The sequence below is a fragment of the Pseudorasbora parva genome, chromosome 4, assembly GCF_024679245.1.
Source record: "Pseudorasbora parva isolate DD20220531a chromosome 4, ASM2467924v1, whole genome shotgun sequence".
NCBI lineage: Eukaryota > Metazoa > Chordata > Actinopteri > Cypriniformes > Gobionidae > Pseudorasbora > Pseudorasbora parva.
In genome coordinates, this window is record NC_090175.1 from 28,412,748 (window position 1) to 28,439,302 (window position 26,555).

Genomic DNA, 26,555 nt, shown 5'->3' on the forward strand with positions numbered 1-26,555 from the left:
GGGGTCCATATGGCAGATGTATACGGCTGAGTGGAAGTGGGTTTCTTCACCTCCGAGGAGTCGACCCATTGTCCCCTTTTGTTTGCCCTCACACCTTCAGCTCTTTTGGGGCTGGACACCATGGTAAGGTCTTGGCCGAGGCTTTGTCTGTATGCCTTTCCTCCGTTATTGCTGCGTTCACCTTCTTCTAGTGACTTCGCTGTGATTGGTCAAAGTTTGGTTCACGGACCTAGTGTCTCTCCAGGAAAACTTTTTTCCCCCTAAAAAAAATACTTGTCGAGCAGGATGGTCCTCTCTGCACACATCCATCAGTATTTACAGTTTGGGTGCATATTCAACCCCAGGTTTGCCAGTCCTTCAGGGTTGTTACAGGTTTAGTCTGTGCTAACCAATTGTCTGTGCAGATCACACAGCCTTGTGGGGCAAGTTTTCTTCCTGTGGTGTGGCAGAATTGGTATTCAAGTTCCCATTGTATCAATTGCATGATGCAGGGTCAAAGTTCCACTTCAAAGTGGTATGGCTGGACTTAACCTGGTTCCCAGAGAAGGAAATGTGATGTCACGTTGCCATGTCTCGGCCATTCAGATTTTTAGGCGCGTGCTTCAGACACTGACTTAGACAGGAGTGTTCTTATATTGTCAACGCCATGACGCAGTAGCCCGAGTTTTAGAAGATTTCCTAAGTAGAAATAGTTTAAAGGTCCCGTTCTTCGCGTGTTTTCGAAGCTTTTATGTTTACAGTGTGCAATACAACATGAGTTCATGTTTCGCGTGTAAAAAAACACAGTATTTTTCACACAATTTACTTATCTGTACAGTGCTGTTTCCTCTGTCCTAAAAACGGCCTGATGATTTCCTTGTTCTATGAAGTCCCTCCTTCAGAAAGACGTAACAAGTTCTGATTGGGCCAGCGCTTCCGTTTTTTGATTAGACAGCAGCTTAGCACACTTTCCCTGGAAAGGTCCCGCCTCTTACCATAACGGGGAGATGCAAGCGCTGAATGCGCGCTCTTCTCCACGTGGGAGAGCAACAAGACCACGGCCCCTATTTTGCGTGTATTTGTGGGTGGGGTTAGTCAACAAACGGTTCTAGTGACGTCATTCCTGAAGGAAGTGCAGGGGTGTAGTTCAAACCAGCCGTTCGCTGTAGGCTTTGAAAGGGAACTTCTGTTCAATAAAATATCTCGCTTGGCATTGAACTTGGAGCTTTATAATTTTACAGGTATTATTTATGCTCTAACAGCAACATTTCACACTAACTAAAGTTTGAAAGATGGAATCGCAAAGAACAGGACCTTTAAAAAATATTGCAAGTTGTTTCCTTTATTTACATGGTTTTAAATTGGTCAATATTGTGTCCTTAATTTCATGTTTTCTATGAGAAATATACGTCATAGAGAACAAAGTGCTTGTTTCCCTAAACTATTAACATCACATGAATACTCATGTCATAAAAACTGATGAGACAAAACACTAAATATAACATGAATATATTGAACATGAAACAAAAAAAGATATAAACATGAAATATAACAATTTTTTTGTCTGTTTTATTCATAATTTTTGTCTTTATGTCTTGAATTTAGTCAATATTTTGTCGATTTTACTCATTTTAGGTGGCAAAAAGAAAACATTTTGTTGACGAAAATCAAAATTAAACCAAAATTTCAAACATTTTATATATTACTTTAAAGGTCCCGTTTTTCATGTGTTTTTGAAGCTTTGATTGTGTTTACAGTTTGCAATATAACATGAGTTCATGTTTTGTGTGTAAAAAAAAAAACAGTATTTTCCACACAATGTACTTATTTGTATAAACTAAAAACGGCCTGATGATTTCCTTGTTGTATGAAGTCCCTCCTTCAGAAATACGTAACGAGTTCTGTCCAGCGGGTCCTGTGTTGTGATTCGACAGCAGCTTAGGCACGTTGCCCTGTCATGTGCATTGTCAATATATTGCTGTGCTAATTGTTTTCATGTCATATTTTTGTTAAAAGTTTATCCTAAAAAAAATATTGTCTTTATACATATTTTTGTTGCCAACGCTGTTAATGAACATTTCCGTCAGCAGTGTTGTTGATTAAAATAACACTGTAGCTAAATGATCATTTCAAGTACAGGAAAAAGGGCATCCTGAAATCACAGAACAAGAAGATATCAAACATAAAAATAAAATCTACAGTGAATACATCACCCAAATGCTCAAACAAGGCAACCATATTAATTATTCATGCCCTACTGCATGCTGAGAAGAGGGTAATTGGGACTGAGCTTCAAAGCCATTTATAAAACCAAAAAAGACCTATTTTAATCCCACAAATGAATTGCATTCATTTAATATATTGTTTAACAATACATTGTAATAGAAAAGCTTCATCAATATCCATTACTTACATTTCTGAAAGTTATTAAAGTGCCCCTGTTATGCTTTATCAGATATTAACATTATATAGTGTGTTATTTGTGAATGTAGAAGGTCTGCAAAGTTTGGACGATTAAAGTCTGTGTTTAAATATGGTAATGAATGTTTCAACACACTGTAAGAAGATGTATGGCTGATCACAACAGACTGAGCCATCTGACCAATCAGAGCAGAGTAGGCTCTCGGTAAGGAGGGGTTTAGAGAGACTATAAATCCTGTCATATGGGTTAGGGTTGGGGTTAGGGTTAGGTTAGGTTAGGTTAGGTTAGGGTTAGGTCAATAAGGGTTAGGGTTTTTGGTCAATATGGCCTTGTCCTAACTTTTTTGAGATGTGTTGATAAATTTAAAATCAACTTATTTTTCTATTAAATGTATACATTTTCTTAGTTTAAAAATGTAATCTGTTGTATTTTGAATAAAATACAGAAATTTGAAATTTTCACATCATTACATTATTTTTTGAAATGTTGTAGCATAATAGTGGCACTTTAAAATGACACATGCTACAAAATTTAATTTTTAACTATAAGTGAAAAATAAGGTAAAATGAAGTCGCTTTGAAAGCAAGTTATAATTATATAGTTATAATACATGTTGTTTTTATGTTCAGCAGTTGATTTGTATGCTGTGTATGTATGTGTGTGTGTGTGTGTGTCTCAGGATCTCATCGCATCATTGAAACAGATTATGATGATGGTATAACAGTAGTGTCCTCAGGTGGGTGGGGGCAATGATTACTCTATTCGAAGAGTAGAAACCCAACACAGGGTGAGAGAGAAAGCTAATGTCATTATCAATGCAGAGGTGTATACTGTAACGAATACAGCTGTTTGTTTTTTAGTTAGTTGAAGCCATTAGTTGATATACAAATTAACATGATTCTTAATTGGCACAAAGATGAAAGCATAAAATGAAATAAAATAAATAAAAAGCTGTGTTAGAACAGAATAAAGGATTCTTAAAGAAGGTTGTGTTAGTTTTTGAAGTACCGAAAATCTCTCTCGTCCTATGCTGGGCTGTAGTGTTAATTTGAACCACAGAAGCACCTCACAATAATTGTGCATGGACACTGTGGAGGAATGACTCTGTAAGTCAATCACTCTATAAAAACACACTTTTATTACCTTCATAAGACCTGTTTAATTTTGTTGTCAAGCTGGAATAGCAAGAGTTAAAAAGTGATTATAAGATTGTATTAGAGCAGGTAACAGGATTAACACGGGTCTTATGACAATGGATGTTACCTCTGTTGCATGCCTGTAGAAAAGCTTGCTATAGAATTTGGAGCATAAAAGAAGAATATGCTGTGATTTTAAATGTTATGTTTTATACAACGTTCCATGCATATTTTTAACATAATAGTACTGCAAGTTGTCAGACCTGCAGTAAACTCTGTATATTGTTCTTAAACTGTAGATTTATCTTGGATATCCAAGATAAAACCATTGATTGTTTTCTGGACAATCTATGTGATTGACATTAAATTTGATATAGAGTTGCACCAGTATCATTTTTAATGACTGTTTTCAATATTGAGGAGTTGATAATTAGACATATTTGGACATCAATTTTAATTATCTATGCAGAAATATTTAGTGCAGGGGTGTCCAAAGTCGGTCCTGGAGGGCCACTGTCCTGCACAGTTTAGCTCCAGCTTGCCTGGACACACCTGCTAAAGTGTCTTATATGCCTAATAAGACCTTGATTAGCTGGTAAAGGTGTGTTTAATTGGGGTTGAAGACACCCCTGATTTATGCTGCCTTCACGTGCTATCGGAATTATCGTAAATACGAGTTTCTGAGATAAAAAATTGCACATGAACGCCCTCTGATGTCGTGTTTACCACTGGGAAGTTCGGAAATAATTTTGATACCCAAGTTCCCGAGATGGGCGTGGCATAACCGTTAAAAATTGTGGATGGGAGACGAATTTCTGCTGTGGCATTTTATTATGTTGGTGTTTTATTAGTTAACAATTTCATTGTCTTGTTGTCAAAGTATAACATATTTACATAAATTACCTGATAATCATTTGAAGCATATTGTGTATTTTAAACAAATCGAAAATCGCATGTAGTTGACCATCATTCCAGAATAGTGAGCAAGCTAACTATCTAGATAGTGTGGTAAAAGTAGCTATACAAAAGGATCATGTGTAGCTGAAAACTATTGCCATTTTAGTCTTTAAGCAGCCTTTATTGTCTTTATTGTGAACGTGATTATAAACAATATGCTTTCGTTTTGTGCTGCTATGTGTACCATTGATTCTATGATTTTCTGGGACCAGGAAATGACTGAAAGTGTTAAAATAACATTTCCCAAGACACAAAAGTATGAACCTGGCGTTCGCCATTCTTTTCGACACCAAAGCACCTGAACACAACAAGCTCGTAATCACGACTTCTGAAGTGGGAAGTAGGAAACTTCCAATAGCACGTGAAGGCAGCATTAGTGCAATGTTTATTTACATGCTTTTGTCTACAGTACAGATATTTGAGTGCTTTCCATTTAAATTCTATTTATTAATTAAATAAACTGTGCTTGTTCAGTGTTACTGCTTTGATGAGCAATCCTAAAAAGTTTATCAGATGCATGAGTCGTGAATTCTCAGAAACTCTAGCGCTGAATGCTTAATTTCGCTGTATTCTAATTTTCTTTAAACTTTGATTGGGAGAAAATTAATTTCCTTCCCAAATCTACATTTTAATGTAATTGCAAGTTATAAAAGTAAAAGTCAGAAAGATGCTCAAAGAGCATCAATTCCTGACAACAACTCTATCTGCTTTTCCAGTTAAATGTTAAAATGTTCTAAAATACATTTGCTTCACAGATATATCTATAAGTGAACAATAGAAGTGGAATCTGTATGCATTTCAGTGAAAATTATACAGAAATGATACTTACAATTTTTAGGTCTAGATAATGCTTTGTTTCACATCATGATTTGATGGATTGAGTTAGCCTAATTAAATCTCTAAACACTGTGTTTGTAAGCAGCAAATCCTTCATCAATTGTACTGTGGCATTATCTTCAGCTGTTCATAGTTGTAATCTATGAAATTCATTTATAACATTGATTTTGATTGCAAGTACTTTTGGTGTTATTTGCAAATACGTATGGTGTTATATGAGAACTATTGTGCATCAAGCCTTGGCGTATCTCTTAATTTTTTTAGCTGCTATGTCAAGACATACAAAGAGAGAATGACTGAGAAGCAAATGTTTTTGAAACCTCTAAAGAGACATGGTGATGGTAAAAAATATTTGCAAGAACGCAAAAGTTTTAAGAAGCGAATGAGAAGTTTTGAAGCATTTAATTTATAATATTTTACCCTTGTCATGTACATAAAATCACACTAAACTTATGCAGCACGTATTTTTAACTCTGCCTCGGGTAACTTTGAAATAACATGTGAAACCAAATGATTATGAAAATAAACACATTAAAGGTCGGATTCAGAACCTTTGTGGAAGTACAATCATATAGTGCTTTTTATTTTTTTGCTTGTTTTCTTTCTAGCATGTGTAGAGCAGTAGCAGTTGTGCTGGTACCTCAGCGCAATCCTTTGGCATGAATTGTTGTAGTAGTTATTAGAAATGTGAATGTGGGTGTATTATTGTCACTCTCTGATGTCCCTGGAAAATGTTTCTGTATTTGACTGGAACAAGTCCATGACACAAAATGTATATGTATTAAAGCAGCAGAGAGGAACTCCAGAGACAGAGAGAGGTCAAGCACGCTGGCCGTACCTGAGAGACAGGCGGCCATACAGCATCGCTCGCGGTCAGTATCCCCACACAGAGAAGACCAATGTAGAGCCCGGTCACGACCTGCACATGTCCCTATGCAGAGGTGAGCCACTTCAATTGAGTAGCATATATTTACATGTTTAACAAATACAACCTAACTGACCACTAACTGGGGACACTTAAAGGGTTACTTCAGCGATTTAGCATATGGCTTTGGATCACTATTCAAATTATTGTGCTTCCCCCCTTCATATCCCCCTGATACGAGAGATTTATGTATTTTTTTCTGGAAAAAATCCTCAGATGATGCAAAATCGTAATTTTGTGTCATCTGAAGATTTTTTGGCCAGAAGCTAAAGACTAAAAGCCAGTAGAAGGAGCTATTTCTGCAAGTTTTCAACCCGTCCATAGGTAGTGGGATCGCACTCACAGCACTTGTAAACGGAGCGGTGCGGAGCAAAGAGAGCGTTTCAGCTTTTCAAATGAATTACTATGAAAGTTAACCTTCCAAAGGTATGAACTGAAAACGTGCCAGACTGAACAAGCGCTGTGAATGTATGCCGTGCTCGCGCTTACCTCAGCTCTCGTGATCGTAATCTGACTCCCGCTGCGTTTGTGCCGTGACACTCGCTCGGCTCACTCACATTATATTGTTGTATTGTATAGCTTTTTTTTTTTCATTTTCTTAAAATCAGTTCAGTTAGAGAACAGACACTACAATTAACAACTGAACGTGTCTGTTCTCTAACTGAACTGATTTTAAGAAAAAAAGAAAAGAAAAAAAAAGCGGTGGCTTTGGGATTGGCCTCGTAGGGCAGTGAAGAAAGTGCATTCTGGGTGTTGTTGTCTTTCATCCCCATGAGATAAAAACACATTTTCTGTCTTTTCTCAGTCTACAAGGCACCAAATTTAAAAATATTTTCACATTTCCACCACATTAATGACCCAGTTTAAATACAAAGCTTAATGCTAAATCACTCAAGTAACCCTTTAATAATTTGCAATATTACTAATTTGACTGTACTGACACTATTGGATGAGAACGGCTGCTTTATAGCTGCTCATTTCATAATGATACTTTACACAGTTATTGAGCTTAAAGAAAACAACACTGAACTGATTTCAACTGAATAATGACAATTTACTATTATCTTTTTAGAGCTGCTTTAGAGCAGAACTGAATTTTGTTTTCATCGTTGAATCATTATCACTGTAAAGCCATTTTTTAAACAAGCTGTATTTTATAAAGCGCTACACAAATAAAGGTGACTTGACTTGACCATTCATAACAACAGTTAAAGGGATAATTCACACAAAAATGAAAATCAAGTTGTTTCAAACCTGTATAAGTTTCTTTGTTCTGCTGAGCAGATGACTACCATAGTATAGTCCCTAGTCAATGGTTGCTCTGTCTACTTGGTTACAAACATTCTTCAAAGTATCTTCTTTTGTGTTCAGCAGAAGAAAGAAACTCATACAGGTTTGGAACAACTGGAGGAGGAGTAAATGATGACAGAATTTTAATTTTTGGGTGAACTATCCCTTTAACACCGTCCGAAAATACCTTTTTTATTTATGGTTGGAAACAAATGTTGTTGTTTTTTTTTTACAGTGTTTATGTGTGTCATACAGACAGATTAGAGTCCATTCTTGCGAGCATTTTCATGCAGAGGACGTACTTGCTTTCATAAGTGTTGGATTGTAAGAATATTATGCTGGAGGTGATATAGCTGTGTGAAGTGTCTTGCCTTCTAGAGGATGATTTATGTGTGCTGTACGACTCATCACCCTTCATCCTTTCATCAGGAGTCTGGATGAGATCCACAAAAACCATCATCATTCCTACTCTCCCTCTCGTTACCATGACTCCCACCAGGAACATCGCTCCGGAGATTCTGACTATGAATATTCAGAGGACAGGTATCGCTATTTTAGTTCTTAATGCTCCAAATGCACATATATACAAATGTGTATGCATATGTGTTTGTGGAAAACATTGTAGCACTCTACATTGATTTGTGCAGTTTTATTAATTGTATAGTTTAGCTATATTGAACTGTATAATTTTATTCACACCTAGATCTTTTTATGATAAGTAGCACCAAGAACATTTGATGTTTAAGAAACAGAGTTTGACTTGATTTTCATATTGTCAACAAAATGTTTTATGCTATTACTTTACTAAATACTAATACTACTAATATGACTAACAGCCATAGTTTTTAGTTCATTCCCATTAATAATAGTACAAATATTGCTAAATACATGTATATTATTTTCGACACATTCATTTTTCCTTTTTTTTTTCCTTTTTCCTCGCCATCCTCTTTTCTTTTATGTTTGGTTGTCAAACTGTCAATGTGTCACCATCACCATGGCAACCTCAGCGAGGTCCTGGAGATGCACAGATCAATCCGAGGTGGGAGTGCTGAGTGCCTGCATACAAACAGGTAAAAATCCAGAGCTGTGAATCAAACCCTCACTGTAAGCTGCTACCCTGAGTTACCTGGCTGTATCCCAGAATCCCTTGCATTTCTATATTACTTATTTCTCATCATTTTTTTTTGCCAAAACATGTAATCAACCAAATGAGAATTAAGTGCAATACTTATTTATTTTGTGTCTGGTTAAATTATCTTTGAGTTCTTCTTCCTTTTAAGAATTTTCATGAACTCACTATTTATAGTAATTTTTCATTTGTTTTTTTATGCCTGCCATGTTAAACAATTTACATCTTTTTGTCTTTGTTTGAGTAATAATTTTCTTTTTCTTTTCTTTTTTTATTGCTCTTTTTGATGCCTGCTTGTTTGTGCTAATGTAATTAGGAAATTAGCTAGGCACTGTAACACACTTCCCCCAAAGATGCCATTGTTAGTGAATGGTATACATAAAGATATTTACAGGTAAGCTGGTTAAAACTAACCGAGTATAAGTGTTGTGCTTCACCGTATTCCCATTATTTTAGTGAAGCGTTCCAGACCCTTGAAGTAATGCTAAATGTCCCTCTGCTTATTGTGATTTGTGTGCTGTTTTAGTCATTTAGTCTGTTGTGCTGTATCTCTGTACTGTATTTAGCAATGCTTTCCTTTAAAAGTAACTGTATGTAAATTATTAATTGTCTGTTGAAAGATTTCTTAGGGAAAAAAAGCAGATTAACCACCATTCGGGGCAAGCTTTTGGTTAACAAACACATAGCAAGTTATTACTTTTCAACCTGAATTCAAAATCAGAATGAGCTATCTATATATTTAGGTAAAGCACCAATGCTCAATGAAGATTAATGAGAATCAAGTGAGCAGAAGATGCAATAAATCACAATTTCAAATAACTACTAAAGACTAAGAATCACAATATTTAATGAATTACAATATTTTCATATCATGGCCCAAATATCAATATAACCTTGTACACTGAAGTTGGCAACCCCAATCACAGGAATAGCCTCTAGGTCATACGCTAAATGGACAAAAATATTGGGACACCTGATCATTACACCAAAAGGGACTCATGCCCCCCAACCCCCTTCTGCTATAACCGCTTCCACTCTTCCACAAGATTTTGGAGTGTTCTGTGGGAATTTTTGCCCATTCATCCAGCAGAGCGTTTGTGAGGTCAGGTGCTGATGTTGGATAAGAATACTGGGCTCACAATCTCTGTTCCAGTTCAACCCAAAGGTGTTTGATGGGGTTAAGGCTCGATGCAGGCCAGTCCAGTTCTTACCAAGCAAACTCATCCAACCATGGACCGTTGATTTTTGCACTGTGTCAAAAATATTCCTTCCGGTTTCTCACAAGTTTCGGAGAGTTTTTATCGAGTATGGGTCGGCTTGACGTCGATAGAGTGGACGGTCCTTGTATGGGCCGTACGGGGTGCGCGCGTGACTAGAGCGAGAGAGGAAATGCATGACCCATCAACAATGCTCTCAGCTGAGAGATCCACTCGTCCGTGAACACTTATGTCGTTATAGTCCGCGCCGCGCTCCACTTTATTCCTATGGGTGACATCAAGCGACTTCAACGCTTCAGCACAGCATTCCGGGAAGGCATTTGAACGCAGAAATGATGGGAAGGTTCACAACATCGCTTCAGTCGCATCGCAAAGTGGATTTCCACGCCACTGCTGTCACAGGACTTCACCAAATCATACCAAAGAAGTGTGTTTTTGCCGGAGCGGTCCCAGCGATAAAGGTTCGGGTCCTGCTTTGGAAGCAGTCGGTGAGAAACTGCTTCAAATGTCTATGCTGTTGGCTATCGTCACGTGAGTAAACATCAGTAAACGACACGATCCCGTGCTTCGTCATTCAAATGTGCTAACGGTTACTCCATTGTTCTATGTAAGTTATAACGTTACACTAGTCTGACGTGCAAAACCGTTTTGCTTGCTACTGCTAAGGTTTAGTCAAATACAATAGTCCATAAACCGAATCATGTCCTCATAAACTGCGAGTAAAGACACACAAATGTTGACAGGCCACTAAATACAGTACATACCACAGAGACGGACGTCCTGCTGTTGCTGTTTCTCCTGTTCAATTTATTTCAGCCTCCGAATGTGATTCTGGATCGATAGTCATGGGTTTCTCCACGCTTGAGGACGTCACCGCTTTCAGAAGCTCTCGTGCAGTAGCTGCGCATTCATCTTTCTTTAGCTCCGCCCACACGATACGCCTCCAGGCGCTCGTATTTTTCCGGAAAGACTCGGTACAGCCTATATTTCTTTTATAAATATAATAAAACTAAAGACTTTTTGGAGATATGAAGGATGCAATACTACTCTATAGGTACTCAAGATTGACATGAGATTAACTGAAACTGAGTGTTTCACCCCCCCCCTTTAAGATTTCCCTTGCACTAGAAGTACGGGCCAACCCCTGAAAAAGAGCCCCACACTATTGACCTTCCTCCACCAAACTTTACAGAAGGCAGTCAGGCAGGAAACATACTCCTGAAAACCTCCATTCAATGCTTGCCATTGTATTTGGTGATGTGAAGCTTGCATGCAGCTGCTTGGCCATGGAAACCCATCCCATGAGCTCCCGTCATTAATGCCGGTGGAAATTTGAAACTCTTCAGCTATGGAAGCAGCAGAGCTTTGGCAACTTTACACACCAGGTGGCTCAGCAGTCGTTGACCCTGCTCTGTGACTTAACGCGGTCTTCCACTTCATGGCTCCTGTTCCTAAATACTTCCACTTTCAAGCAATAGACTACACTTACAGTTGACTGTGAAATATCTAGCAAGGATTCAGTTGAACTGCAAAGGTGGCATCCAATCACAGTCCAATGCCTGAATTCTTCAAATGAATTCTGAAGTAAACCCATTTTTTCACAAATGTTTGTAAGTACAGACTGTGTGGCTAGGTGCTTTAATTTTATAGAACTATGGCAAAGGGAATTGATTAAAAAACTGAATTCAATAATTAAGAGATGTATCCCAATACTTTTGTCCATATTGTGTACTGAGAGCATCAGTAATTATCCTTCTTGTGATGTTCATAGATAAAAAGCTCTCTTTTTTACTTCAGTTTTAGTTGATATTTAAGTTCTTTTTGTGGCTATGCATGCTTTTGTTTATTTATTTATTTCTTTCCATGCTAAGCTCTACCCTCCCTGCATGCTTAAAGAACAAACCGTTACGGCGAACAGAGAGGGATGGAGTTATCCCTCTTAGTGCCATTCCACAACGTGTTCTCAGGTTCACAGATGAGGTCAGCTCTGGGTAAGGGGACAGTGCTCAGCTGACTAAATAAGACTAAACCAGATAACTGGACAATCAATAGGTAGTGAGGAGTAGTAGTGAGCATTTCATATCTTTTGTGTGGCGCTTGAAAATATTTCAGTATTTATGTCTGAGAAATAATAGCAACAAGCAACTTTTATAATAGTTATAATAGTCATTTGACTTTTCTGTATGTTACTGATTGTTCTTTCTTTCTTTCTTTCTTTCTTTCTTTCTTTCTTTCTTTCTTTCTTTCTTTCTTTCTTTCTTTCTTTCTTTCTTTCTTTCTTTCTTTCTTTCTTTCTTTCTTTCTTTCTTTCTTTCTTTGCAGTGATCTTCAGCCTTCATTAGATAGAGTAAGAAGTGCCAGCACAACTTGTTTAAGACCAGAGTCAAACTTCCACTCACCTGAAAGAGAAAGGTATGAGAAAACAAAGGGGAATCCGGTACCTGCACGTGAACTGTACTTACTCCACAACCAAACATAGTGTCTGTTTCAAATACATTTTAAAAAACATAAAAAAAATGTAATTATTATTTTATCAATACATTTATTTAGCAAAAACACATTCAAATTATTGAAAGTGATAACATAATTTATATTGATACAAAATAATAATAATAGTTGTAATATGAGTATTTTTGTTGAGCACCAAATCAGCATTTTGGAATGATTTCTGAAGGGTTCGATGACATTGAAGTCTGGGGCTCTTCAGAACAACCTGGGCTCCAGGGACTTCATCAGACGGCTCAAAATTCTGCATAACAATCAATAACATTTACCTTATTGTTATTAAATCAATGCAATTTGGTGAGGATAACAGACTAATGTTTCAAAAATTTTAATGACACCAAACTTAAACGTTAGTGTTCTCAGCGTTTAACTGTTTTGGCCTCCATAATTCATAAACTTGGACTCCATAATACATTTCCATGTCATTTAGCTATTACATCCCTCTTTTTGTTTTTGTTTTTTCCATTCTGTTTGTTTTCTGGATCAGTCATTTACCATCTCAAAGGCATTCTGGCAATTTGGATAGGCTAAGCTGTCAGATAGCTAGCAAGAAAACCGTTGATGGTGACAGGTAAGATCTCATAATAAACCTTTAAACATATCTTTATCACTTCAATCTATTTCAGCTCATATTAATTTCAGCTATTTCACTAGTTTTACCTTTGTTTGTAATTGTTTTACCCTTTTTTTTTTTTGCTTGTCTGATTGTCTCATTGCATCTTTTTTTTGGCCTTGACCTTGGCCTTCTTTGCTGTGGCTGTTTAGACTTCAGCCCACCTCTATCCTGAGGGGCTGCAGGAGGAGTAGAGAGCCTCCCCTCAGGCCCTTTGGCCAGACCAGCTTAGGGGGTTCCTGCCCTAACTCTCCGCGAGCTGACAGGTGCATGCTGGGAGCTCTTCAGAACTTGATTTATCTGCTTTATTTTGTGCACTGTTAGTTATTGTAGTATAGCTTGACAACCACAATCCCATTTGTTTAAACAATATGAAAATCAAGTCAAACTCCCACTTTTCCTAAAAACTCATGCACTTGTACATTATTTTAAGTTAAGGCTAAAATATATGGAGCCTTTAAAGGGATATGTTAAAGGAAACAAATATGAGATGCGAAGAAAAATTATTTGTCAATGTTTTTGCTTTAATTGCTTTTGCATTCCTCTAAGAAACTGTGAATGCAAAATATATTTTTTCCTTTCATCTCATATTTTTTTCATTACCATGTCTCTTTAGTGACTCTTTAGGAATACACTACACAACATTTGCTTACATTTTTGATCCAATTTGAGAAGATACTACAGTAATTGCAGAAAGTCATAACCAGTCTGAGATACTGGGCAGTCAGATTTGACAGATTTCACATAAAAATTCCACAGAACATTACCTTTTGGCATTGAGGAGCATGTTTCTGTGTCAGTTTGATGGTGATCTTCTGTCATTTGGTGGAGGATTTTTTTTCACTGTTTCAGTGTCAAGTATATGCCAATTTTTTTATTTTTTATTCATATATTTTTATCTGTTCAGATTTTAAAAGTTGTGTAGTGTACTCCAACCTTTAAAGTAAAAAATGACAAAAAAAAGTGTACACAGTTATTAGTGCACCTTTAACAATAACACTTTTAACAAAACAATTATAATTTCTCCTTCAAATGTTTTCTTGTTCCTCTGTAACTACATACATAGTGTTTTAAAATAAACTATTTAAATCACATTATAAAATGTGGGTTCTTCTTAAAGGTGTTTTTTCTTCTGTATTTTTGACAAAAAAATCTTTCTTTCAGAGAACTTCAGCGCGGTGGACATTATTCCCCAGCAGGGACTACATCATTAGGGCGCAGAGGCAGACAACTGCCACAACTCCCTGCAAAGAGCAGCAGTATAGAGCAAGGTAAACAATTAATTCTCCCTTTCCCTCTAAATACTCACAGAATCAGACAGCAGCAATCTGAAAAGCTATTACCATTCAAAATCACAGCCCAAACCCATAATCTGTCCCAGTATCAGTTGCCTTGATAATTGGCAGATGATTTCATGACTCCTCTGTCCAGCCTTTTTTCATGTGTACAACAAGATCACACATGTTGATCTTTCTACCTTCTGTCTCTTCTCATCTCATTCCTTCAACCCCATCTTCATGAAGAAAATGTGAACAGTAAACCTGAGGACAAACCTAACTCAGGTATCTCATTCCATTCTTTGTGTTTTGCCCTAAAATGTATCACTTGCTTGTCTAGAAGTATTGAACAATATTAGTTTTATATTTAGCTGTAAATTCCTTGTTTAAACTCCACAATATTCGAAACATTGTAGCTCTTCCAAGTAGGTTATTTGCTGGTCATCCAGCCACTTGGTTCCAAAAACAGACTGACCATCTTTAGCTGGTTTGTTCCTGGTCCAAGATGATTTACCAGATTGAACCATCTAATTACCTGCTTGGACCAGTTAAAAAAACAGCTACCAATGTTCCAAAAATGCAGATACCACCTCAAAGCAAGACCCTACCAGGTGAATAGAGTAACATAAAAAAATAACTAACAGATATCTGTCAGGGTTCTTTCACATCAGTCTGGTTCATTCTTGTTTGACCCCGCATGCGGTTTCATGTTAGTTTGGGCCATTGTTTGTGTGTGTCGGTGTGTTCTGTGTAGCACACTGTACATGTTTTTTTATCGGCCACATGCATTCATGTTGTCATGGTTTGTCTTGTGCTGTGTAGCGCTTTCCCTATTTATTCTCCTTGTGTTTGCAGTTCTGTGGCAGATCGTTGTCATATGTGGACCTTGATTATCAGCTTCCTGTTGTTGCCTGCCTTGTCCTGTTCCACCCTGCTTTGTCTTGCCCTGTCCAGCTGGTCATGTTTTCCCCCACAGGGGGAAGTTTTTGTTTGTTTTGTTTTATGTTTTTAATAAAAGCCCATCTTTGCATTTTTGAGTCCTCGTCTTATCCCTTCACCCCAAACTGTGACAGAATGATCTGCCCAGCATGAGAACTTGATCCATCTACCAGCTAGAATTTAGATTCTCTGCCCGAGCCCGAGCCCGAACCTGACCCGAACCGAGCCGCGGGCTGGGTCGGGCTGAGATTTCCCTGCACTATCCTCGGGTCATCCCCTTCCCTTGATCATCCAGCGTTTGTTTTTTTAATCATTAGCCTACTTTACTGGTCTAATTGGGTGGGTAGAAAGCTATGCTATAATCAGAAATTATATATATATTTAGCAATGTAAGAACTAATACAACAACTAAGAAACAAATGCGTAGGCTACAAAGTTGCACAAGTCAGGATTAGTGTAAAAATGCGTGTAAAACTCACAGCTCGAGCAGTGATGGAGCGCAGCATTATAAACAGAAACGCTCTGTTCACTCTGCTCGCGTGAACACTGCACTTTGCTTAATTAAATATCTTCGAATCGTTTCATTGAAAAGTGGTCATTTCAAGCTTTCTATACGCATATTTCTCATGTCTGTGAGGCGAGTATAGCCTGCTGAGTTTCGGTTTATTTATGAGACGCGCGCTGCAGTTCATGAGCAATGAAAGCAATCACTCCCACGACTTCACCTCACGATTATTGTCTGCTATTTGCTTTTTATTTATTAAATCCAGGCAATGGGCCTAAGAAACCTTTTTTAAAATTAAGATACAATTTAAACAAAACAAAATAAATGCTTTCTGCAAAACTTAATATTCAACTAAATATAACCACCAAAATCATTTCTGACCCACTCGCATCTTTTCACTTATCATAATGAGATGAAATGTAAAAATAATATTATAATATTTAAACATAAATATGAAGGAAAAAACACATTGTTTAATGGCTACAACAAAGTAAGCTACAGATAAATGTCTGAGCTGGGTTTGAGCAAACATCAGTTTACCGGTGAGCGGTTCATGAGCGCGTGCCTGCGGATTATTGAGCGGAGTCAAGTCAACTTTATTTATAGCCTATAGCGCTTTTACAATGACGAATGTTTCAAAGCAGCTTCAAAGTGTTAAACATGAAAATATTGCAACAAAATTTAATTCGGCTGTACAGTCGCTGTGGAGAAAACAGCGATGTTATCAACTCATTTAAGTTTATCAATGTAGTTTATGAGCCTCACCAGTCCGCTTCGCTGCGCTCTGCTCATTACAGGCTCGTTCTCGTCAAAACGCCCACGTATTGAACAATGGTCGGGTTTAAATCGGGCTCGGGCTGATAATTACAGTTAATGTGTCGGGCCGGGCTCGGACACAACGTGCATGGGCTCGGGTAGGGTCGGGCTTGATTTTTTGAGCCTGATCTAACCTCTACTACCAGCCTCCACTGTCTGTAGCACCCTCTGCCTATGCATGTACTTAGTTCCCTCCATCAACGAAGGACTGGCATTAGGGAATTCTCTCTGAAGTTCAGGAGTGTGGCGGAGGGGCTGGGTTACAATGATGTAGCTTTTAAGGACTTTTTTAACTGTGGCCTTGATGAGCACATTAGCATTTTGAGGATAGAAGGCATGGATCATCTGTCTTTTGAGGGGTTTGTAGAGTTCCTCACCCACAGTGGTAGGAAGCCAGCACTGCAGCAAGAGGTGCTGTCATACGGTGCCTTTCTCCTTCCGACAGCAAAACCTCTGGTTCTCCAAACACCTTTCGCCAAAGGAGGAGGACAAAAAAGTCCACCCCTAGCCACACTGGAGCTGTAGACGCTGCACTTCTCTCTAGAGGCTGCTGCCCGAGACTGCAGCTCCCCAAAATGCACCTGTATAAGTGGCAGCTCCCCCTGAGGTGTCCCAGAGACCACTGCAGTACTCCATCAGCAGACTTAAGAGTGCTTTACAGCTTCTCCGCGGGCTGCTCTCTGTGTCTCCTCATCCTTGCAAGTGCAGGAATAAGCCCAATGTTCCTGGAGGACCCAACTTCTGTGGTCCCAAGTCTGGTGGTCCTAGAGGACCCAACTGTGGTAGTCCCAAGTCTGGTGGTCCTTGTAATGTTCCGGCCTTTATGTGTGTTTAGGACCTAATATGCCTCCCAGATGGTTGCCTCGGCTCCAGATTCTCCTGAGCTACCCATTTTCCCTGTCTCCTTGTCCAGTTGTCCCCTCCTTGCTCCCTGCCCTGGCGGCTTCACCCAATCTCCCTGCACCCCAGACTCTGTCCTCCAGGCTCTTGTTAGTGTTAGGTCGTGTCCGCGCTCTGTTACTTCGGTCTAGTTTATTCTTGTTTGGTGACAGAGTCATTGTAAGTGTGTGGACAGTTTCTGAGTTCACTCGGTCCAGACTCTCTCCCGTCCAAGTGAGTTGTTTTTTTTCCGTGGAGTGGATTGCAGCAATTCAGCCTAGTTTTAGTTCGGTTTCATCTTTTTTGTGTTTAGTTTTATGTGAGCATATGGCTTGTCATGTTTGTTGCGTCTTTGTTATGACAACTTGACATACACCAATACATCATAACCTGTCAGTGTCATTGTCATGACAACTTGACATTACCAAGACAACATAACCTGTCATAAACAGACATGAAATGACATAGCAGATAAATTATCAAATTTGAGAAACCCTTCCCTTCCCTTCCCTTCCCTTCCCTTCCCTTCCCTTCCCTTCCCTTCCCTTCCCTTCCCTTCCCTTCCCTTCCCTTCCCTTCCCTTCCCTTCCCTTCCCTTCCCTTCCCTTCCCTTCCCTTCCCTTCCCTTCCCTTCCCTTCCCTTCCCTTCCCTTCCCTTCCCTTCCCTTCCCTTCCCTTCCCTTCCCTTCCCTTCCCTTCCCTTCCCTTCCCTTCCCTTCCCTTCCCTTCCCTTCCCTTCCCTTCCCTTCCCTCAGTAAGATTTTCAGTAAGTGCTACTGAAATCAGAATGTCTGACTCATTTCATGAGGAAAAAGCCTCATGTGTTTTGGATTTTGTTTCTCTTTTTTCACTAGTCTAAAAGACGTTATGGAAGCAAAATTGACTACAGTCAAACCCATTATTTAGTCTTGCCTTAAGCTGGCTTTTCATGCAGGGAAGATTTCATGTGCATTTCCACCAAAAGTATCAACTCTATAAGAGATCATTTTAAATGACCCCCCTTCTGTCTCATTATAGCACTAGCTGTGGAGGAGAGGGCTCGTCAGATGCAGATGAGAGGGCCCTCCTATCGGCCAGGCTCTTCTGCCAGCTTTGGTCGCGACCCAGAGGCAGAGCTCAAGAACAGGAGAGATGTGAGTCTTAAACTCGCTTTCAGGTCTCCAACTCATTTGTCTGGCAGTGCTGGCTGATGATTAAGATAATTCTTCTGCAATTTTCATTCTTTACCCACATTCCTTATTGTAAGTGTTATTGTTTTTCAGAATGGATCTAAATATTGCTTGTTTTTCATGGTTTAGATGTACAAAGACCAAAGGAGGAGTTGTGATAACATGTCTGCGAGGTCATCGGACAGCGACATGAGCGATGCTTCAGCCATCTCCCATGCCAGCAGTGCCTCACGGCTGAGCGCCACCAGCTACATGTCCATTCAGTCTGAAAGGCCGCATGGGAGAATGAGGTTAGCCTAAACATGCACAGAAACAAACACATGGGTTCACATTTAACACTCAGAAAGTGCTTCGTAAAAATGGTTAATATTGGAGTTTTGCAGTGGCAGTTATTCTTAGAAAATGCAACATTGTACATGGTTTAAGTCAAAGTGTAAGAATGATAGTGTGACCGTCATTAATTTAAGCAATTCAAGCTACACAATTAGACATATAAAGCCTCAAAAAATAATTACTTCTAATGACTAGACATTTATACCATGCCTAAAATGCTTTTGCAGCACAACGTGGAATATTTATCAGAAAACAGCTATTTTAAATGTAAATCAAATAAAGCCTGCTTTAGTGTGCATAAAACACTTCTTTCAAAAACAAAAATCTTACCAACCCAAATAGATATATAAAAATGCATAAATATAGTTTTAAAGAAAAGTTGCCTGTAAATTTCTTTGATTATTTTTAATAGCTACAAATAGATTTTTTATTACTTTATACTCTCTCTAGCCCCTTTCACACTGCGATTCCGGCAAATAAACAGATAATGCGACCCGGGCCGATTTGTTCCCCGGCCGCAAGATTTGGTCCATTCACGCTGCCAGCAAAATACCGTAATATGTGCGCTTTCACACACAACCCGTAACGGTCCCAGATCGAGTTGACACGTGATATCCTCATGTGACGTATAACGGCGAGCGATCTCAGCTTCAGCGCGGATAGTAAGGAGCTCCGTGGTCTCGACTTGTGTCCAGTTTGTGCACATTTCTGCTTGTTTAATTTTAGTTTCTTTTTTATAAGAACACTCTCTGCGTTTAAAACACTGACTAGCTCTTCTGGCACTGCAGGGTTGTATTATTGAAAAAACAAGCTCTAGGAGTCGCACGATTACTACGTACACGTTGCGGCATTAGTTTTGGCTTTTGTTTACACAACGCTCGCCCCGGATCGAACCCCGCAATGTTACTAGGTCCCCGACCCGGGTTTAATTCGGTAATCAATTCCGGGACGTGGTTGCTTTCACACAGAAGGTGACCCGGCAATGCTCCGGGAATATGTCCGTTGTGCAGTGTGAAAGGGGCTTCTCTCTCTCTCTCTCTCTCTCTCTCTCTCTCTCTCTCTCTCTCCCCCTCCCTCTCCCTCTCCCTTCCTCTCTTTATCTCTGAAAAGTAATATTCTGTTCTGTCACATTAAATTATAGTATTATTCACTTGCAATGCCTGTTTATCTCCCTCCCCAACAAATCATATTTTTCCCCTACAAAAAATATTATACAATAGCAGTAATTACTCAATTCAGGTCACACAAATTACATGTGTCCTCAGGTTGTGATATTTCTTTTTTGTTATTAGTTGTGTTTGACATTTGCATGCTTTTAGCTGTCTGTTTTCTGCATGACTTGTTATTTTTAAAACTTATTTTATTTTTATTTTCTGCATGATTTACCTTTCTTGCTATTACGGCTTGTGCTCTATTGCATGCTTGCATATTGCATTGGGGGTCAAAGATCAAAGTCGTTGGAGAGTTGTAAAGGAGAGGAGAAGAAGGAGAGAAGGATTTCATGGGGGGTGAATGGAACAGACAACAGGAGGAGTCTGGGAAAGAGACGTTTCTCTGAGGAGCTTAAACGCAGACGTCATACGGTGGCTGGAGATATGAGGTAACATGGACTAGCTCCCCCTGCTTACGTCTTCACCTCAACCACCACCGGATAAAATTTTATCATTACCTAATATAAGAAACAACAACAAAACAGCATCTAGTATTCAGCAATCTTATCTTATTTCTGCTGATGGTGCTGTTTATTCGCATGCACATTCTGCATTGTTTTACCATCTGATTTGCTAAAGGAACTATGCAAATCGAGTTACAGCACAGAGAAAATAGATAGATGATATTCCTCATCTAGCAGGATGGCAGACTACTGCAATCTGTCAAACTTCACTGGGACTTTATGATCCCAGTGATCCAGACACCGTAGTCAGCTCTGTAAAATGCAAAAAGCATGCTCGGCTAAACCACACATCTGGACATATGCCCAGTTATATATTTTCTTCACAAGCATTTGATCCTCAATTGATGAATTACTGCTGCCATGATCAGTAGAAAATGTCTCCTTAAATTAGTTCCATTTAAAATCTGCATACCATATGTGGTAATAGTGCAATGTTAATAACACTTTTTCTATAAAAGCTAATTTACATAGAAAGTGATGACAATAAAACATTTTTTGAAGAGGATAAAGAGAAAAATGTCTTCTCTTCAAAGAGTATAGCATATAATTAAATGCCTTAAATTAACTTTCTATCTTTTCTATCTATTCCTGTCTCTTTCCTGAAAGATTTTGGGCTTCACTAACCAGTTATATATCTTCAGCTCTTATTTTATTTTTAGTAGTTATACATCAGTTTAAAGCTACACACTAGGTGTCACTGTTTGTTGGTTCAAACAAACATGGATAGTTAACATGAAATATGTTTAGGAAGTTGACGTGTGCAATGTGATATACTATACTCTGTCTAAAAACCATTTAAATTTTTAAGCTAAATCTTTATAAATATAATTAGCCAAATTAGTCTTATTATAACTTTTTGTTACAAATAAGTTGACTATAAAATATCATTTTATAATATCATAATATCATATGCATTTAAGTTTGTCACAGCCGTTAGAAGGGTTGTGGTTAAAAATCTGGTTAAAGGTGCCCTAGAATGCAAAATTGAATTAACCTTGCCATAGTTAAATAACAAGAGTTCAGTACATAGACATCACATACAGTGAGTCTCAAACACCATTGCCTCAAAACACCACAGAAAAACAGGCTATTTTAAACATAACGGCAATTGCGACGCAATCACTGGGGTCAGTAATATGTACGCCCCCAACATGTGCATGCCAGCCAATGTTCATTGTCAGGTGGAACTGTGCAGCCGAATCATTGTTCAGCAGGTAAATAAGCGTCACACGAGAGATCATATGGGCACGAAAACGGCAGATCATATGGACACAAATGTCATGTTCCAGGCTGTGCAGGGGATGTGAGGACATTTCATAGTCTTTCTACAGATAAAAAATGCCAACAGTCATGGTTGATGTTTGTATACATCAACCATGACTGTAGACTACTGATTTAATATGACAGTAGACTGCTGATTTAAAAGTCGATTTATTTGGCCAAACAAAGTAATGTAGAAGCCACTTAAAATAGGCGGTGTCATGTTTACTACTCCTCCGCTGCAAAATAATCATACTTCAGTTCTCAAAAATGTATATTTATTTAACAAATTGACTAGAAGCCTTGTCAAATGAGACAAGGAGAAGGTGACGTTAGTTATAATGATCGACTGAGTGATCTGTAAGCAACTAAACAGGCGGCAGTGGCTCAGTGGTTCATGTAGGTTGTCTACAAACCAGAAGGTTGGTGGTTCAATCCCCGGTTCCACCTGACCAAGTGTCGAAGTGTCCATGAGCAAGACACCTAACCCCAGCTGCTCCCGACGAGCTGGATGGCGCCTTGAAATATGATGAAATATAGGCTAATTTAGATTTCAATCCATCAAAAGGGATTGACATACGTATCTACTGTTGTATTTTATGACAACTCTGGCAGGAAATAATATTAACCTTTGTCATTTGACAAACTGTTATGTGAGCTGCTTGGAGTTTTAAGAAGTCATTCAAAGTTGTTAGTTTGCTCGGCCCATTTCACCACAGAGTGTTTTTCTAACCTGGGCAATATAACAGGATTCGCTCAGCATCTGATACTGAAGAAAGGGCCGATTTCAGCCGTATTCCTGCAAGCAGTAAGTAGTGATTGTGTCCACTTATTGACTATCGAACCCATTTCGGATTAAATTGAAAGTTTCTTCGTAAGACAACATTATGATAATATCCCCTGTGTTGTCTATATCTAACACAAGATGCTAAAGTAACAATTGGAAACGCCAAGTAGCTCACATAACAGTTTGTCAAATGACAGGTTAATAATATTTCCTGCCAGTGTTGTCATAAAATACAACAGTAGATACGCATGTCGATCCCTTTTGACGGATTGAAATCTAAATTAGCCTATATTTCATCATTAACACATAACTCAGAAGCTAACTACGTTTACTACTACTGTTTAGTTGCTTACAGATCGCTCAGTCGATCATTGTAGCTAACGTCACCTTCTCCACTATCTAAGTTGAAACGATAGTCATTTGACAAGGCTTCTAGTTAATTTGTTAAATAAACATACATTTTTGATAACTGAAGTATGATTATTTTGCAGCGGATGAGTAGTAAACATGACACTGACTATTTTCAGTGGCTTCTACATTCGTTTGTTTGGCTAAATAAATCGACTTTAAAATCAGTAGTCTACTGTCAAACTGTAACGTTACTGTAAACAACATATTTACGCGCTACCCAGTTCAGTTGTTGTGTCAAAGTTGAGAGCTATCATTGTCAAATCATTGCCATGACGGATGGTAGATGTGTTGTCATTGAGCAGCAGTGGAGTGAAACAGCCAATCAGAGCAGATCAGAATATTAACTATGCATTAATATTCATGACCCTTCAATTTCTAGGGTTGTAAATGGACCTGTAAAACTGTATCTGGACAATTTTTGACCTGAAATAAGCCACATACCCTCTATTTAGATATTAGAGAACAATTTAACACACTGTTTCAAATCATTCTAGGGCACCTTTAAAAATAGTGAACAACAAACTGTGGTTTTATATTAAAAAAAATGTGTTACTTTTACTAAAAGGAGCTGTCAATTGTATTTGAATATTTTCTTCTGTCTTAAAATGATCTGTACACTACATAAAGTTTGAGACATGGTTAATTGTGCATGCTGTGTTTGATTTCATTTGTTTGTATTTTGCTTCATTCACATGCCATTCTGTGTGTGTCTATGTGTGTCCTGTGTATTGTATTGTGTGTATTAGATCCCTCTTTGCATGCCTCACCTCATATCTCCCATGCTTGAATACTGAGCCAGCACTGGATCCTCCCAAAGTCAGAACCCTGTCTTCTTACCCCTCTGTAACTGCCCTCCAGCCAGTGGAAGAGAAACCTACCTCCTTGATTCCTATCCCCACCCTACATACTATAGACAGGGGATTGGGGTGTAGACATGATGGAGAGAGTGCAACTGGACAGTCCTGCAGTACCTTGACACCGTCAGAGGGTGCAGCAGATACATGGCAGCTCCTCCGAACCCCCAGGGGGCAGCAGAGGACATGGCTGCACTGTCAAAGTGTGCTGCTGTGTCATAATACAGACAATTTAAACAACTGATCTGGACATGTTGCTTTTTAATTAACACAATTCTATTAAATCAAATGTAAATCAAGTTTTAAAGATCTCATGAGTCAAAACACTTTGTGAATTTTAGTCACTTTGTGTTAACTAGTGTAACCAGTATTAGAATAATTTACTTTAAGTAGGCATACAGGCCAGGTCTTTTCCAGGATCAAAATACTGATATTGATGACATTTTTGGTCTATCAAATATTTTCCATAAGAATTAGAATGTCTATACACCTGTATTTTCCCCATAGGAATTAAAAAACATTACTTTACAAATGCTTATGAAGTTTAAGAGTTATAATCATGAACCAAACCAACCAGTTACAAGGTATATAAATTATCTTTTGTTTATAATCTTTAATTTGAAACAAGAATGGGTTTTTGATTGAAAATCAGACAAAAAGTTACAAGACTGTAAACTTAACGGCTTCAGTGAGGGAAAGCATTCCCATGAAACATTGCAAATGGAGAAATCGAATAAAATTATGGAGAAATTTAGAATCAGTGATGTGGTGTGTGAGCTAACACATTAAGATCTTGAATATGGTTTTCAACAATTAGTGTCTCTCTATTACCTTTATACACTGTATCAACTGATTTGCCTCAACTATTCATCTTTATTTCTCTTGCTTACAGTCGTCAAGTCAGAGCCTCATCTGGTCGGAGTATGCTAAAAAGCACAAGTGTTAGCGGTGACATCAACACATCAGAGCGAACAGATGGCAGCCAGTCTGACACTGCTCTGGGAACAGTCGGAACCGGAGCTAAAAAGCGTCGCTCCAGCCTCAATGCTCGATTCGTGGCTATTGTGGGAAACCGTCGCAGCCGAAGCACCTCACAGATCAGTCAAACGGGTCAGTGTCTGTAGTGCACGTCCTGATTTGCCAAGTTAAATGCGAGAAGTTAAACACTTCTGTCTGAAAATCTAATCCATACCATATTCCTACCCGAAACCTAACCCTTCCCATAAGTTATCCGTAAAATCAGTGGTAAATGACAAGTATTAGGTATTAGGTATAACACTGATGTAGAAGCACTTAACCCTGGTTGTAAGCCTAAACTTGACATAAACTGTAAACTTGTCCCTCAAATATGATTGGTTGATTGGAATGTTGTTCCAGGATGAACAAAAATGTTGGCCCAGTAGCAATTGGTGAAATCAGGTTCTGCATTGGTAGCGGTCTATAAGACGAATTGTACGACAACAAACCTTGAAACTACTACTTTTTTACTGATGTAATGTTTCAGTTATGTATGTAACCCTCATCCCCTGAAGTAGGGAACGAAGACACCACGTTGGAGACCGACAAATGAAAATCTCGCTGGCGAGAGCCAATCTACTTTGAGTGTAACTAAACGAGCCTATTGACATTGGCATGCCATGCAGCGCCGGTATAAATGAGCCACAGAGGACATGGCGACAGGAAGTGCCATCTCAGTTCCCTCCTTCAGGTACATACGTCCTATGTACGTAACCAAACCATTCCCATTCAGTTGGTCACTTCCGATGCCATGTTGGAGACTGACGAATAGGAATCCCTACCAAAGCGGCATGGCCTCTCACACAGAGAAGTCCATCACTGTTGTTCCGCATGACTCGCTCAGTGACTTATTGGTTAACACTGGGAAAGCTTGCCTTCTAGTAGGAGAGAATGCTACGGAACCCACATCGTACCTTGAAGGATTTATGTGGGGTACAACTCCTGAACCGTAGCCCACAGGCTAGAGGGGCTCCAGCCCTACTGAAGGGGGGCTCTCCCAAGGGAAAGAAACAGGCTTCTGTTTAGTAGTGACCATGGAAAAACATATGGGATCCCCTCAGGGTCATTAATATATACCCAGCCCAGTACCGGTTCTCAAGGATTCAAAGCAAAGGGCCTAAAGGCACATAACTCGACAGAGTTTGCTTCTGGAGAAAATAAAAAAATAAGTGCCACAGAAAATAAGTGCCACAGTACAAAGAGCAGCAGGCCGACAAGAGCCTGGGCCTCTCAGTGCTTCTATCCATTTGAGGTAAGAACACAGGAGAAAACCGGCTCTACACGCAGGCTACAGAATCTAGCAAACATGTTGGGTGTTGCCCAGCCTGCAGCTCTACATATATCTGACAGCGAGGCGCCCCGTGCCAGTGCCTTGGAGGATGCAATACTTTTAAGAGAGTGTGCTCGCAATCTATGCGGACAGGGCACACCTTGTGCTTGGAAAGCCAAGGTAATGGCATCCACTATTCAGTGATCCATTCTCTGCTTGGAGACCGAATTTCCCTTCTGCGGGCTTCCGTAACGGACAAAGAGCTGATCTGAGGTCCTGAAGCTTTGAGTTCTATTCATGTACAGTCGCAGAGCGTGGACAGGACAGAGCAAAACCAGGGCTGGGTCTGC

The 26,555-nt window shown here is 39.0% G+C and overlaps 1 protein-coding gene across 19 annotated transcripts in view; it reads left to right on the top strand.

Moving 5' to 3' along the window:
* rims1b (regulating synaptic membrane exocytosis 1b) overlaps positions 1 to 26,555 on the top strand; it is a 116,295-nt gene that overhangs the window by 78,914 nt on the left and 10,826 nt on the right. For 3 of the 19 annotated variants that reach the window (XM_067441447.1, XM_067441449.1, XM_067441454.1), the window contains 14 exons: positions 3,081 to 3,137; positions 6,119 to 6,272; positions 7,976 to 8,089; positions 8,557 to 8,619; positions 11,767 to 11,886; positions 12,218 to 12,307; positions 12,888 to 12,971; positions 13,166 to 13,279; positions 14,178 to 14,284; positions 14,537 to 14,575; positions 18,447 to 18,562; positions 18,728 to 18,888; positions 20,379 to 20,531; positions 24,811 to 25,028. In XM_067441447.1, coding sequence (XP_067297548.1) covers positions 3,081 to 3,137; positions 6,119 to 6,272; positions 7,976 to 8,089; positions 8,557 to 8,619; positions 11,767 to 11,886; positions 12,218 to 12,307; positions 12,888 to 12,971; positions 13,166 to 13,279; positions 14,178 to 14,284; positions 14,537 to 14,575; positions 18,447 to 18,562; positions 18,728 to 18,888; positions 20,379 to 20,531; positions 24,811 to 25,028 — 1,590 coding nt within the window. Of the gene's footprint in view, positions 1 to 3,080; positions 3,138 to 6,118; positions 6,273 to 7,975; positions 8,090 to 8,556; positions 8,620 to 11,766; positions 11,887 to 12,217; positions 12,308 to 12,887; positions 12,972 to 13,165; positions 13,280 to 14,177; positions 14,285 to 14,536; positions 14,576 to 18,446; positions 18,563 to 18,727; positions 18,889 to 20,378; positions 20,532 to 23,810; positions 24,789 to 24,810; positions 25,029 to 26,555 lie in introns of those variants that run through there. The other 16 variants (XM_067441466.1, XM_067441448.1, XM_067441450.1 and 13 more) reach the window with 16 other exon arrangements.